Source organism: Charadrius vociferus, unplaced genomic scaffold, assembly GCF_000708025.1.
Source record: "Charadrius vociferus isolate BGI_N301 unplaced genomic scaffold, ASM70802v2 scaffold136, whole genome shotgun sequence".
In the NCBI taxonomy this organism is placed as follows: domain Eukaryota; kingdom Metazoa; phylum Chordata; class Aves; order Charadriiformes; family Charadriidae; genus Charadrius; species Charadrius vociferus.
In genome coordinates, this window is record NW_009648960.1 from 3,758,845 (window position 1) to 3,774,592 (window position 15,748).

The window sequence follows — 15,748 nt, forward strand, 5'->3', positions numbered from 1 at the left end:
TCGGGGGACGCCGAGTCCCGCGGGGGCAGCAGGTGATGGGCCGGGCATGTCCTTGCCCGGGCACTCCGGTCACCCTTGGGTCCCCTGGTGGCAGGGTCCTGGGGCTCGGGGAAGGGGGGTTTCGGGGAGCAGGAGCTTCCTCACGCCACTTCCGACCTTGGAGCCGTGGCTCTTGGGGCTGTCGTTGGTGTGAAGGAACAGCCCGGCCCTTCCCTGTGCGCCATATGGGCTGTGAGCCACAACTAGATGAAAAGGCGGTTTTAAATAAAGCACAACATCATCGTAAACAGCTTTGAAAATAAGGTGGAGCTTTTGGGAGGGTCACTGTGTGCCTAGCGCGTGAAGGCTGTATTTGAGGGTACAAAATACTGAACACAAGTTTCAGTGCCCATTTCTCCCAAATATCACTAGAAAGAAATAGTCTGTGTTTCAGTGATGCTGAATCCTTTGCACCAGGAAGAGCGAAAATGGGGCAGTAAATAAAAGACCTTCGTCTTGGTAATGGAGTAAATAAGTGTAGGCTCAGCTAAGCTCTGTGGAACTACACGCAATAACCGTGCTGTGCTGTGAAACTTGTGCGGAGGAGCTGAGGAGAGATGAACAAAATAGTTTGAGAAAGGAACGGCAAATGCCTTTTCCTTTTGATGCAGCTCAGCTCTGTATTTATAATTTTGAATGTTTGGTGACAATAAAATAAAAACAAGTCAAAGGACCCAATGCACAAATATCAGAATTGAATTTTCATTTCAGCCCTAAAGTGGTATGTCATTGTTGACATTCTAACCTCCTACAAAAGCTTTAAACCCTTCCTTGTCATTTTGTAATTATCCTTTACTTGTGTGGTTTCAACTACTGACATTTACCACCATTTCAGTTTTAATTTTTTTGTTAATGAAGCATTTTATTGTCACATTCCTTTTTATCAGAGTTTTGGGAGGATTAGCCTTCCTGTACAACAAAAATACTGAAAGTTAGAAGGAATTAGAAAGTATTATTTTCAAGGTTAGAACTATGCCAATCTATGGGATAATGCAGAGTGTAATACAGCCCCAGTGCTTGCTTTTATTTTGAGTGTGTGAATTTTCAGTGTCATGGATTTGCAATTTTGGGACTTCTGGGGGCATGTACAGAATGAACAAAACCAACAAAAAAAGTTTATTTCTTCAAAAAGTTACCCCCTCTGTTTAAATTGAGCTGAATTGCATTTTGGAGGTTTTGTGGCAGGGCGAAAAGGCAGTTATTGCTTTTGAGCATCTCTAACGAACAACTTTATTGTCTTACCTAGGTATGTATTATTATTGGCTTTAATTTGTTTGAAGTATTACAGACAAACTAGTCTTGCTTTACCTTCTTTCACACCCCAGTGAAGTACAGTGTATGTTAGGTCTTTACATTTATCGTAGGTATCCTTTGGACCTAAGAATGTGCTAGACTTGGGATGTGAACTATTTTTAACATCACGGGTGTTTCCTTTCTTTTAAAAGGGTTATGTAAATGGGGGTGCCTGTATGCTAACAGATGCTTTCACTTGTCTTTTTCAGTCCTCTGCAAACCGAACAGCATGGCGCAAAGCGCCCAGAACCATCTTCAGCTAAAAGTTTGGTTGATATAGGCACTCGGAGGATCTTCTCGTCAGATCATGATATCTTCAGGGAGAGTGCCAGGAAGTTCTTTCAGGAAGAAGTGCTGCCTTTTCACGCAGAGTAAGATACCTCTTGAATATTCTGGTTTGCCAAATAATATGCATTCTTCACACAAAATGCTTTTGGGGATGTTACTCTTAATATGACATGGTAGACAGGATACTTGTTTTCATATATAAGTTTTCAAATTCACTCAATTAAAACAAACTTCCCTATGAGAATCACGTGAAAAAAAGAAATCGCACATAATCAAAATTCACTGCATTTTTTTTGATCTCCAGTGTAGGCAATCAGGCATCCTCAATGCAGTTTGCAGAGTTGCGGTGAAAGTATCCCTGCTTGTAGGTATTAACTCTTGACACCAATGTTTTAGGGGTAGAGTTAGGGAGACAATTCAGTTCCCACGCTATTGTACTGCTGTAATCCAAAACAGCATTAACGTTGTATCTGGGTTACATTGCAGTAGATTTTGTAAATACAGTGCACCTAGGATGGTAAGCTGGATTATGTATTGCCAAGAAACTTGCACAAAATATCTTTGTTTAAATTTGTCTTTTGCTTCTGTTGAAATACGGGTGGTCTTCTGTGCAGAGTAGAAGCATCATACTTCCATTGGACTAGAGCTGGAGGGTGTTTTTTTGCCCTTATTTTAGCTATATCCAGTCATATTATAGTTGGGGAAAGAAAATAAATGAACTCAGAACATGTTTTTGAACAGAAAGCGTTAAGCTGCAGTAGTGTCTTAATTTTTACTTTACTTGAAAAACATTCCTGTGAAAACACTGGGGGGTAGCTAAGGCCCTGTTCTTAAATCATGCTGCTAGATGAGTTTCCTGATGTAGCTCACAGTGTGTATCCACAAACAGTTGAGAGAGCACAATTGAGTGGGTGGGGTGTTGTGGCTCAGGGGCAGAAATGAACAGCAGGAGGCAATGGAAACAGCTTACATCAGGGTTGTTGCCAACTACTGTTTTTTTCATCCTCAAACCGTGACCTCTAAGGAGTATGCTTTTCCACTGTACAGTCATATTCTGTCCACAAAACCAGATGTTTTCCTTCATCTTTTGTTAGAATGACTTCTAGTGCCAGTTTGTGAACAGGTAGTGACTCTGCTTGAGGTTACTGAAGATCCTGTTTGCTAGCTTGCTGACACAACAGTTTCCTAGAGAGACTGGAACAAGTTGGACTTGTGTTCTTGCATCACTTCAGCGACCTATGAACCATTCTGTTCTCACACCTTTCAAGTAAACAGGGAGGCTTCAGGCATAGTATATTAATTGGCTGGGCTGATGTGAAGAGACTAATGTGGCATCAGTGAATGCAGTTGTGGATTATTGTGAGGAGGAGAAGCTTTGGTGATGGCTGAAGTAGAGACTGGAATGGCCCTGAAAGTGGGGGGACAAATGCAAAGGTGGTCACGAGAGAGATTTGTTTAAGATTTCCAGTGTAGGAGCAGAAGGTCTGGGAATGAGCTTAAATATGTAGCATAAGGTACTTGATTACCATGGCACTTTATCTACAGTTATAACTCTGCTGCACGCAGGTGTGTCAGGAATGTCTCTTATATAATCTGTCTACGATATAATTTTTAAATTGTGGTTTTTAAAAAAAGACCAAAAAAACCCCAGCCCAAACACCTGGACCATTAATGGCCATGCAACTTCTATTGAGTTGGCAAACTCCATACAGAGGCACTATTTTTACAAGAATAAGTGATTCCTGTGATGTTAATGTTTGCAAACTGCCAGCAGATAAGCCTCAACTATCTACAAACTTGAAACCACCTTAAAGCAGTAATTTACCAAGATACAGTACTGACTTGTAATAAGTGCACAGGGACTGATTTTTATATAAAAGTGACTGCTGTGTTAACACTTGATTCTTATAAAGCAATTCTCATTGGTAGAGGTGAAATCTTTCACAGAAGATACTGATGTGTTACACTCAGTTTGTATGTGGGGAAAATGGAATGTCAGGAAGATAAAGACCTGCTTGCAATTATCCAGATGGTTGTGGCTAAATCTTCTAAATACCAGTCTGGTACTTGGACCAATAGGCAGCACTGCCTTTCATAACAAGTCTTAAGGAGATGTCAGGTTAAATGCTGGAAGCAGGTGTTCAAACTTGTTATACAGTCGATGCCCCTGTAATGCCAGTGGTATCTGTGGACTTGAAGAATAGACAACTGATTACTAAATGACTGCTTCTTAGCTGCAAAATATAGTTGTCTGTGTACCCTACACGTTTTCTGTTAGTGAGACTGAAAGTCTCTTCCTATGCAGTGAAACCTGGCTGCAGGTGTTCTAGTGAGAAGCACCATCCATTATAAATAAACAGTAGCACATGGGGGTTTTAATGCATGACTGTTCTTGTGTTTGTTTTGCAGGTGGGAGAAGGATGGCCAGGTGAGCAGGGAGCTCTGGGAGAAGGCTGGACAGCAGGGTTTGCTGGGTGTTGCTATTGCTGAAAAACATGGAGGCATTGGAGCAGATATTCTCTCTTCAGCTGTGGTCTGGGAGGAACAGTAAGTACTAGACGATTCAGGAAAAATTTGAGTGATATTATCAAGAGATTTTTTTTTCCATAGGATGTCCTTATTATGGAGTACGTTTGCTTACAGAAAATGGTCTTATCTTTCTCATGGAAGGGATAGTTCAGACCTATGTAAATCCTTACTGTTTTAAGTATTTTGGATGATTGTTTAAGTAACAAATGTAATTGTGCTCCACTGTTAAGACTTTGCAGCAGGGGAACCATTTTTGTTAGGCTGGTAGGTTATATACCCATTTGGTTGTGAAAGTACATTCTGTAAATAACAGTACAAGTGCCACAGGCTCAGTTTGTCCAAGACTTCTGTGTGGTGTGGCTTTCTTCGTTGTTGCGTCTATGTTGTAATGGTGTGAAGTTCAATGTTTAAATCTTTGTAGTACTTTTTTTATGAACTCTGTTTTTCCCCCTACTCCCCAAGGATGTATGTTAACTGTACGGGTCCAGGATTCAGCCTTCATTCGGATATAGTCATGCCCTATATTGCAAACTATGGCTCTGAAGAACAGATTAAACACTTTATCCCTCGAATGGCTGCAGGCAAGTGTATTGGAGCTATTGCCATGACAGAACCTGGGGCTGGCAGGTAAGCTAAATATTGAAACAATGGTCTTGACATTATGTGCTCTCTATTGATTTGTCAGTGAAAAAAATTCTGAGCCTTCTGGTTATACCATCACTTTAGTGACCAGACAATATCTGAGATTAAGTAGGATCTCAAAAAAACCCCTGTTACTTATAGATTATTTTATTACAGCTTTGTCATTTCAAGATAGTTGCTCAGAATCCATTTCTGTATTGTCCCACTGTGGGCAAATATGCTTTCTATTTGTTTTTATAGTCTGAGTTTATAGTTACTAACTTGCTTGTCATGTGAATGTACTTTTAGTATGAAAGTAGTAAGAAGAAAATTATGTACCTTGGTAAAGAGGGCTTGACTTTACTATTAGCTTTTGTTGTGGAAAAGAACACCTTATTTTCTTTCCTCTGAATCCTTTCAAATGGAGAAATGTCCCTCCTTGCCCATCATTATTGAAGAGCAGACAGCACATGTTTGGAGTAGACACGGTTGATCTGGCCTGTTTCCAAAATAGAGAGGGACAGGTGAAAAGCAAAACCTGTTGGTGTCATGCTCCTGCAAATGGTAGATGTTGCCAGTGGCTTTTTACAGAGCCTCCCGATCAGCATTGAGCCTGCTTTGAGGATGTGGTTTTGTCTGGCATTTGTCATCTAAGGCATACTGGCATGAGGGGATGCTGACCCGTTCATTTCAGTGATTGTGTTACACCACCTTCCACAAGCAGATACATTAAAATGGGAGCTCATGCTCTTGTACAATTGCATAGATTTATCATCCCTTTCCATGCCATGTTTGTGGTTTCTGTGTTGTGCTCTAAGCTACTGCTGTGTTTCACTATCCTTGTATGTGTTTTCACTGAGCCTATGCCTGTATGGTATAAAAATCTACCTTATTTTATACTGGGTAAAATTCAAGATACAAATTGCAGCTTCTGAAATGGTTTCTTGAAGGACCTTTTCAAATTTCGTTTTAGTGACTTGCAGGGAGTACGAACATATGCAAAAAAAGATGGAAGTGACTGGATTCTTAATGGGAGTAAGGTAAGTGAACAGACATATATAGTGCTCAAAGGCTTTGGAAACTGAATGCATTTAGGCAGCAAAGGATGTACACCACTGCTACTATCTCCCCCAGTCCTTTCACTTTTGGGGTTTTTTTGTGGGTTATGTTGTGGGTGTTTTATCCCTTAAGATATTTCTGTTGCTCGCAATTTATGGAAGGCCTTGAGTAGGTTCTTTTTGTAGCTTTAAAATATCAAAAGGCCTATTTTCCCTTAAACTGGCAAGAAAAGGGGGGCAAAAAAACCCCAATATCCTGTATAGTGTAAACAGGACCAGGTCTGGTTTTAGTACTGAGGTTGAAAAACAAAATATATGTACTACTCCTGTGAAATCTTCTGTGGCCTGAGTAGAAACTTCTGTTGCCACAATGCAAGCTGTGGAATCTTTATTCAGGAACCTGCTGGTCATGTTAGGAGAAAAAAAAACCCTCAACTGCATCAGATGCTCTCTGTGCGTTTTCAGGCTGTTGCACAGTTGGCAGCCTTAATCTCTTCTTTCATTGCCGTAATATAGAAGTAAGAAGGCAGAAAAAGTGTTCAAATGGAAGTGTGGGTTCAACAGGTGGTGTTTTGTTGTTTTGTTTTTTTTTTTATTTTAAAGCTATGAAATGTCTTAATCTGCTTTGTTCCCCCTCTTCCTTTGTACTCTTGCTGATAACATGGTACAGATAGAGACTTCTGGCCTTAGCAGAATTTGTGCAAGCAGAGAATGTGAGAATGTGTGCAAGCAAATATGCATATACAGGTGTTCAAAAGGATACTTGCTCATGCTGCACAGTTGAAGCCAAGCAGGACGGATAGCTCGTTATTTTTTTTGCTGGAGTTAAGGTGAATCACTTTGGCAGGTTCATGAGTCATTCTATAGGATTATAGTAAGCAATTGTGACAAGAAGCCATTGATAGTTTTGCATGTTGTACCTTGCTAATTTGACTTCTAGGAATGAGAACCTCTGTGTTCATTTGATGGTATGTTCCTTCTTTATGGTGGGAAAGACAAAAGAAACAGATCTGTGCATTCTTGAACTTCAAACTTTTGACTCACATGATCCTTCTCAAATTAATTCCTGCTTTAATAGACCTTGTTCCAAAACATTTAATTCAGAAATTCTGGATACTTAAGCCTTGACTTTCAGTTCGCCTGTGAAAGTGTCAATGCAAATTTTCTTTCTGCTGCTTGATGATCTCTTCTAACTTTTACCCACCTAGCTTGTTTCTTTACTCCAAGTTGCATTTTTTTACAGGTATTCATCACTAATGGTTGGATGAGCGATGTAGTGATCGTGGTTGCCGTTACAAACCGGGAGGCCCGATCTCCTGCTCATGGGATCAGCCTTTTTCTGGTGGAAAATGGAACAAAAGGTTTCATCAAAGGACGCAAGCTGAACAAAATTGGCCTGAAAGCTCAAGTGAGTTCATGCAACCCCTAACATTTAATAGACTTGGAGGAAGTCTAAAACCACTTAATGCCGAGCGTTAGCTAAATAGATGTAGAATGGAACTGCGGTGCTATTCTGGTTCCTAGGCTTTAGAGCACAAATGATATACACACAAGTATGTATGTGGAGTGTGGCGATGGAAGTCTGAAGCCTGTAATGCGCAAGGAGAGGCTGAGGAAGATGGTTTTGCTTGCTCTGAAGAAGCCTGGAAGGACAGGATCTTATTGGTGTCTTTAGCTGCCTAATGGTTGGTTGTAGAGATGGTGGAGCCAGATTCTTCTTAGAGGAGCACAGTGAAAGGGAGAATGGCAAGGGACACCAGTTACCTACTTAAAATTTTCCTTAATGTATTAAGAAAAAAAACTCGCCATAGAAGTAATCAGACACTAGAACAGGGGTCCAGAGAGTTTGTGGAGCCTTCGTCTTTGGAGCTTTGGAAAGGGGAACTGGACGAGGCCCTCAGCTGCTTGCTTTGTTGGAGCTGCTTTGAGTAGGAGATAAACTAGATTACCTCTGGAGGACCCTTCCAACCTAAATGATTTCAAGTCAAAGTGTACAATAGCAAGAAAAAAAAATGGGGCAAAAGAAGTGGAATGAAGAGATGAGAATGTCAGGCTATAAACTGTTGCATTTAAAATCCTCTTAGGACACAGCAGAGCTGTTTTTTGAAGATGTGCGGTTGCCAGCCAGTGCCTTGCTTGGAAAAGAAAACAAAGGCTTCTATTATCTGATGGCAGAGCTCCCTCAGGTAAGAGGAACGTGAGTGTTTGCTGTCTGTAGGAAGAATACAGAGATAATTTCTGTCATTGCAAGGATCTGTCTTAGATCTGTCTTGGTCTTGAAGATTATGTATGGTGGGAAGCCACCTTGGGCTCAGAACTGGGTTGTCTGTAGTTAACACTGTGTTCATACTGCTGCTTTTTAACTGAAGTACACAGTTCCTTGTGCTAAAAGTGCAGTTCTTTGGACATTGGTAAAAATGTTGATATTCCGCCAGGTCTCTTAAGCAACAACCCAGCTATTGAAGAACCCAAGGGTAGTGTATTTAAAAGAACACACCACAGTTTTCTTGTATACTTCTAGCATGGAACCACTTTGCTTAGTAAATTAAATATAGCTTGGAGGTTTCTGCATTTGGCATTCTCTTTAAAGTAACAAGCAAGCACTGCTGTTCTAGCTCTTCTACCAGTAGAAGCGTATTAAAGATGTGAAGAACTCTGTCCATATAGCAAAGTAAAGAACTTGTTTAGTTGCCAAAATACCTTGCTAGTGGAAATAACAGTTTATGACTTAGTTTATGAAATTTTGGAATTATTTGGGAGGACAAAGAGGGTAATGTGGCTTTTTAAAACATGACTGTGCTTTGTCAAAACTACGACTTTGTATTTGCCTCATCTGGTAGGGATCATGTTTATTTAATTTTATACTGCGAGTAAATATGAAACCTGATCAAAGGAAATCTTTTACTGCTTTAAAGAAATAGATGCACTCGTGAACAGGTTCAACATGATGCGTCAGATTATTTCAGTTGTTCTAGAAGTAATTGTTCTATACTTAGTTTCTGTTTTTCAACATGTTAGGAGGAAGGAAAAAGCAGCTAGGTTTTTGTAGGTTTTGTTTTTTCTAGAGGTGTCTTATTGAAATTGGTAAATACAGTTGTTTAAACTAAGCAGTGAAAATCAATAATCGCAACAAAATTTTATGTGATTTTTTTTTTTTCTGTCAGTATGAGTCCTGTGGTTGATTTATAACTATTTTTTGAGTCATTGTGATAGAACTTTACCCTGGAAAAGACTTAAAAGTGAGCTTCAGGCAGCAAGGCATTTGTCCCAGTCATTAATTTCAGTAATGCAGTGTGTCTGGTTTGATACTTAGTGGGACCTCTGCCCCCCTCCCTTAACGAACACTGAACATCTGTGTCCCAGTTGTGCATCTGATACAGAGAAATGTGGGACTAATTCAACTGGATTCCATAATTTGTGTTTCAAAAGGAAAGACTGCTAATTGCTGATATGGCTCTTGCCAGTTGTGAATTCATGTTTGAAGAAACAAGGAATTATGTGAAGCAAAGAAAAGCTTTTGGGAAGACAATTGCACACTTGCAGGTGAGTTTGAACTGAGAGACTTGTATACGTGTTGCAGTGTGCCTTTGCATTACATCTGTGTATGTAAAATAGTGAGCAAATGAAAATCACTGGACCGTCTTCAAAGGGCTATTTGCGCAGGTTTTGCTGTTGGATTGTGGCTGTTGTTTGCTTCCATGCCCATTGTTCATTTTTGAAAAACAAAAATAATAAAAACAACATGACAGAAGCCTTAATGTATGTATTTTACAATTCCGTTAGATACTTCCTAGCAGTGCTGCTTTTGGAGGTGAAATATGCAGGCGGAAACTATACTGTCTTTTTGCTGGTGATGAAAAATTACCTTGTTGCTCTTAGGCTTGCATGTTACTGTCAGAGGTCCTAATCACAGGGTCTATTACACCTGCATGGATTTCTGTATCTGCCTGGAATCCTACAGAAGAGCTTGGTGCATGCGCAGGTACTGCGTTCCTCTGCACATAATACATTGCAGAAAAATGAACTTTGATGCTGATGGGGGTTCCCAGGCAGTGACCTTGCTGCCTGAATACCTGCAGAGGTGTTTGTATTCAGCTTGATGGATCTTGTAATGAGGTTCCTGAGCTAGCAGCTAGCTGGGTATTTGTGACTATATAAAATGTTGGGTTGTTCTCTGTAAGCGTACCTCACTCCTGACAGTGGTAGTTAATCCTATTTTGAGACGTTTATGCCTATGCTCTTTAGTTGCAGTCATAAAACAGATGTTGCTTTCCATGGTATTGCGATGTAACAGTTTTTCCTGAAAACCACATTAGTTGTTAGGGCTAAAGCAGACCAAATTCCTGCATGTTTGGTTTATAGGACAGAAGTGACTCCTATGGGTTAGATGGTGTTGGCTGCCTCTCTCTTTTTTTTAAATATATTTTTGAAATAATTAAAAAAAGAAGATAATCCCCTTTCTAAGTCTTGCGACTTCCTTTGTCAAAACCAAATATTTAATTGTGAATAGCAGCAGATTGGGCCCTTTAGAGGCTGGAATGCTAGGTGACTTTCAGGAAATTATGATTCTCATTGTTTTTTAAAGCTAATATTCAGAAATCTGTAATTACAGATGGAATTTACTTCATAAACTTAATAGTGTATTATTTTTGCCAAAGTAATCCATTCTTGCATACCTTTTCAGTTTCTTTTTGCTGCTGATGGCTAGAATGTGTATATAATCAAAAATCCTTTCTACTTAGAGCTCTCCCTTGCTTAATTCATTTAGTCATGCTACAGTCCAGTGTTTGAAATCAAATCTTTTCTTTGTAATAGTAGACTGGTCCATTATATTTATTGTCAAGGGAAGCAAGAAGTTTTCCTTGTATACCATTTTAGAGCTGCGAGATAAGAAAAAACTTTGTTACTGCATAGTGTTTTTATCACATCCCTACCAGAATGACAAGAAAAGATGGTTGAATGCTTGCCTGGTCTGGTTTTATATAACCTTAGTGATGGATTTTTACCTCTTCTATCTAGAAACTCTTTTCCAATGTCACAGAACTCAGTGTTGAAAAAATTTCTGATAGTCTAAAATTTCCTGTGTTTTTGGCTGTGTCTCTTAGCATACGACCTAAACTCTGAAGAACTGAATGCATAGAAAAAGCATTCAATAGATGATGAAATGTTAATAATTCAGGAAATTAGTGGCTCTACAAAGTGAAAGGACATTTGCCCACAAGAGGGAGCTGAGTGTGACAGAGCACCCAGTGCCTCCTCCTTTTCGCTCTCTAGGAATTTGTTTTCAGGGTCTTGGAGTTTTTCTCTTAAGGTCATGTTTTGAGTTGGTCTTTAAGTAAAGGGCAGTAATTTTGCCTCATAAGATTGGTAAAGACATAATTGTATGGAAGGTAAGCTGTCTTCTGGTGTACAGCACCAAAGTTGTTTCAAATAGTGATTTCTAACAGAAATCCTTTTAGAAAATGCTCTATTTTTTACTTCAAATGTCACTTAAAAATTGTACTCCTTCTGCTCTTTCTTTCCTCTACCTCTTCTATCCACTTCCAAAATAAGACAGTACAGCACAAGTTGGCAGAAATGAAAACACAGATTTGTGTGGGCCGAGCTTTTATGGACAACTGTTTGCAGCTGCATGCAGATAAACGTCTGGACTCCTCCACAGCTTCTATGGCAAAGTATTGGTATGTGGTTAAAGTAATTTGGAAGTGTTACTTGCATGATCTTGACAGGAGTCTAATGATAAAAACACTGAACTGTTCAGATGTAATGAAAAGATAAAATTACTGTCTGATTAATAATGAAATTGTCAGCTTCTAATAGAGACCTCTAGCTTTAACTTTAATTATATAGTCAATAAAAATCTTAGTTGCATTGAAAACCAATGTTGGTTAAATAGATACATTTCAAAATAAATCATGCTTTTAAAATAGGCTTCTATTAATAATAAGATCAGGTCTCAGCTTTAGCTTCAAGTAAAAGTGAGTACTTCACTGGTATTTAGGTGAACATTTACATTTTACTGTAGCAAATTGTTGTTGGGTGTTTTGGGGGGGGGGTGTTGTTTTTTTAAAAGCACAGGTTCATTTGAAGCCCATGTGATACCTTTTAGTTAATGTTACTTAGCAATAGCTGTTTGATCCAGCCAGTTTTTTGAAGTTATCCGGGTTTGAGAAGAAATAGTTGGCTACAGCTATTGCTGTAACTGAGACTAAACAGTGCTTTCCTTTATTGGCCAGAACTCCTCCCTTTCCCAGTACTTGGTGGTGTTATCTGTTAAGTTAAGTTTAACCAAAGAAAGCTGGTTGAGTAGAAGCATCTAAGATAGTGGCACATGAATTTGTATAGTTTTATTTTGCTTGCAAAGTTGGGAAGGAAAAGTACACCAGACAAATAATTTTATGGAAGATGAACAGGTTTACAGACTTTTAAAAATAAGTATAGAGGAAATGAGCAGCGAATATTAAGGGGATCCAGAAAAAATATTTACAATGAAAGGAAGGATTTTGATTGAGTGCTATTCCTGGCACTGATTACCTACCAGTACCAGGTACATAAGCAGAGGCATTCAGTTTTGAGGAGGAGGAAACAACTAGTGCCAGCTCAGATATGTAGACTTACTTCCTCAACAAATTTCCCAAAGCAAGGCATTTGAAACTCCCCCACCCTCCCAACTGTTTAATGCCACAATTTGTTGTGGATTTCCGCTTTCCCTAATGGAGTCCCGGTGACTCCTTTCCATAAAACTAACTTAGATGATCTAGAAAATGCTTGAATGTAGAATTGCTTTATTCCCTAATGTTTCAGGAGACCATCTCCAGTTAATTTCACTTCAAACCTTCTGTATAGTGAATGACTTGAGTTAGAGCTTTGAAGGATTTTAAAACATAGTTTATGCATCTCTTTTCTAATCTGATGAAAAGTCTGTAGATTTTATTCTATGGTGACAGGGTGTACTATATACCTAAATTAATTTGAAAATACATTTAGGAAAGACAGTTGCAGTAGCTCACTGCTTCAGACATAAAGTTGGTATAATAAACTGTAAGGATTTAACTGGATGAGGGGATGTTTTGGAGAAACAAAAGGGGTTGTTTGGAGAAAAGGATTCTTAGATTCTTCCAGGAGAAGCAATTCACTTGAATCATCATTTTCTTCTGTTGCCATTCTGGAAGTTGTATGCTTAGAAAGCAGGTTTTTTTTCATGTACTTCAACTTTTAGCTTGAACTTTCAGGGCAGTTAAAATCTTCTTTGGCAGTTAAATATGTATTTTGCAGTGAGCAGTCCTGTTTAAGAATTACAGTATTTTTTTTTAATTGAAAACTATAAAATCTATTGAGGATAAGAAATTAACCCCAGGTAATGGTTATACTCAAAGAGCATGCTGGTGTGTTGCTGGTGGTGGTGGTGGGGAAGCCTGTGATGCTGTTAATTTTTCACAAAGCTGAGGGATTTGGTAAGAAAGGAGACTATACCAACCTGCTTTACAAAAGAAATCTCTTGGCCTGTAAGAAAGGTAAACAAGCTTGTCTGTTTTGAAAGCTTGCTTTCTGTGAAAGCACTTCTATATGGAGAATAAATCTTTAATACATAAAATTGAACGGTATTTATTTCTTACCAATCATGAAGGAAGAAAAAAGTCTCTCAGACTATAACGTATGTTAATGGCCAGCATTTAAGATCAGTTATATAGAGTAAAAAGTTTGGTTATATTTTTGTCTTGCTAACTTATCTGTATCTCTAGTAATGTTTCACAGCAGAACATCCTTCTAAAAACAAATTTCTTTTTGGCCATTTAAGGTGTTCTGATCTCCAAAACAGCATAGCTACTCAGTGTGTGCAACTGCACGGAGGATGGGGGTACATGTGGGAGTATCCAATTGCAAAGTAAGTGTAACATTTCAGACTTGAATGATGAAAGATTTCCACCGAAGTAAAATGAGGCACTTCCTTTACGTCTCCTAGTCAGTTGTTTTGTGTTAGTTCTGATTTACTGTTCCTTTTCTCATCGTGTTTATTGAAAGGCAATCTACTGTACAGATGTCTGCAGGAAGACTTTGTTTTGGTTCTCCAAATAATTCATAAGTTGTTGAGCAATTATTATCTATTTTTTCATAAAACTTGCTTTTTCTAGGGGAAAATGTTAATTGAAAAACCAGAGAAGCAATATAAAAATAAAAATGAGGGGAGCTAGTTTGAACGTTTAATCTGAAACTAAATGCATATGTATGAAGGAAAGAAAACATGTTGGTCAGCCTAAATCTTGTGTAATACCACAAAATAACAAATTGCCTCATCAAGAGCATGACAGGCTACATTCAGCTTTTTTACACCTTTTTAAATGGGAAAGCTGAGAGATTTATGTGTAGAGAGAAGAATTTGCGATTCCCAATTTTTTGCTTGCTTCATGATTTTTAGGAACACTTATGGGGTTATTTTATGTATTTCCTTGTATATTATCTATGAAGATGTGTTCCCTTTTGTGTATATGCCATTTGCCACACTAAGAGTTTTTGGTGCTGTTTCTATTTGAAAAAGAAAAAAAGGGGGGGGGGGTAATCTGATAGTAGAGATAGCAAAACCAGGACTGCTGTGCAGTTGTCATAAGCAGATAAACTAATTTTTTTAATTGAGTATGTTTAGATTTTTTTTTTAATTCTAAATACATGTTTTTAGTGAGTGTAATTTGTGAGTGTTCTGCACCCTATCTTATTAAACAGGAAGGCCATCAAGCCCTGTTCAGGGTGTCCTCGAACCTCTGCTTATCTCTGCATACAGTGGTTGTCCATACAGGGTTTTATTGTCCCCGTGGTTCAGCAACATGTGTGTTTCCAGAGAATGCCGCGTTGCTCCTGGGCTGCTCTCTGTACAATGAAGCAGAATTAAGATGGAAAAGCATGCTGTCGTCGTCCTGTGTGCTGTCACCAGCTGTGCATGTACTGGGGCCGGTTCCAGCATGGGGATGGAAATGGTTTGGCTGCCTGCAGCTCTTCGGCTGCTGGCCCAAATGGAGCTGGAGCTGGTGTCAGTAGAAAGCTGTAGCCAGCTGATGTGAAACCAGTTGGCACTTTCTCTGCCTCCCAAGGTGTTTGAGTCCCACCTCAAACAAAGAACTGACAGCACCGTTAGCAGTCCTCTTGACAGGATCAGACAAGCCAGGGCATTAGAGCAAATTACTGTGATAACTATCAGTTTGGCTCTGCAGAAGTTGTTTTTTTTGGGTTTTTTTTTTTTTTTCCCACAACAGTGACGCACCTGGGTCTTGCAGTTCATGCGGGTGTGCTGTTCTGCAGGATGGGGACGGGGGGGTGGGTGAATGGCGGCTTTGGTGTCCAGAATGGAGTTAGCGCTCGGGTGATATGAGGAAATGAGGGAACAAGAATTGGGGGAGGGAAGTGGTAGGAGACTCGTTTTATAAAGCTTATTTTTGTTTAATGAGGGGTGATAGTAGAGACTTTACAATATAAACAAAACAAAACAAAACAAAAAAAAAACAGGAAAGAGATATCGTTCGAATCCCTAGTTTGGCAGAGTGCATTGGAAAGGTGACATATTTTAGTTAGTTGAAACCTCTTTGAAAATGTGAACCTTTTTAAAAATGGAAATATTGAGGGATCTTCAAAGATGAAACTTGGTATCTTTTTCTGTTGATTCCATATCTGTTCTGAGGAGTTGTTTTTAATCTTTACTTGTTTTGTGTGTCTTTATTTTTTTTCCCCTCAGAGCTTTTGTGGATGCCCGTGTTCAGCCAATCTATGGTGGTACCAATGAAATAATGAAAGAACTTATTGCTAGAGACATTGTCAGTGACAAGTAGGGCAGATGCTTACTACTTTGGAGAGTCTCCCAGAATCATTTTATATTAATATATGGCATAAAATCAGACATCAGAATGTAAGTAAAATGAATGTAGTGTATCGTA

The 15,748-nt window shown here is 39.0% G+C and overlaps 1 protein-coding gene across 1 annotated transcript; it reads left to right on the plus strand.

The window, feature by feature from the left end:
* Positions 1 to 467: 467 nt before the first annotated feature.
* On the plus strand, positions 468 to 15,748 carry ACADL (acyl-CoA dehydrogenase, long chain). The gene is made up of 11 exons (XM_009887600.1): positions 468 to 475; positions 1,542 to 1,703; positions 4,030 to 4,167; positions 4,612 to 4,776; positions 5,744 to 5,810; positions 7,072 to 7,236; positions 7,913 to 8,014; positions 9,258 to 9,371; positions 11,382 to 11,509; positions 13,627 to 13,713; positions 15,550 to 15,748. The coding sequence occupies exons 1-11, from the start codon at positions 468 to 470 to the stop codon at positions 15,641 to 15,643; spliced, it is 1,230 nt and encodes a 409-aa protein (XP_009885902.1). The 3' UTR covers positions 15,644 to 15,748.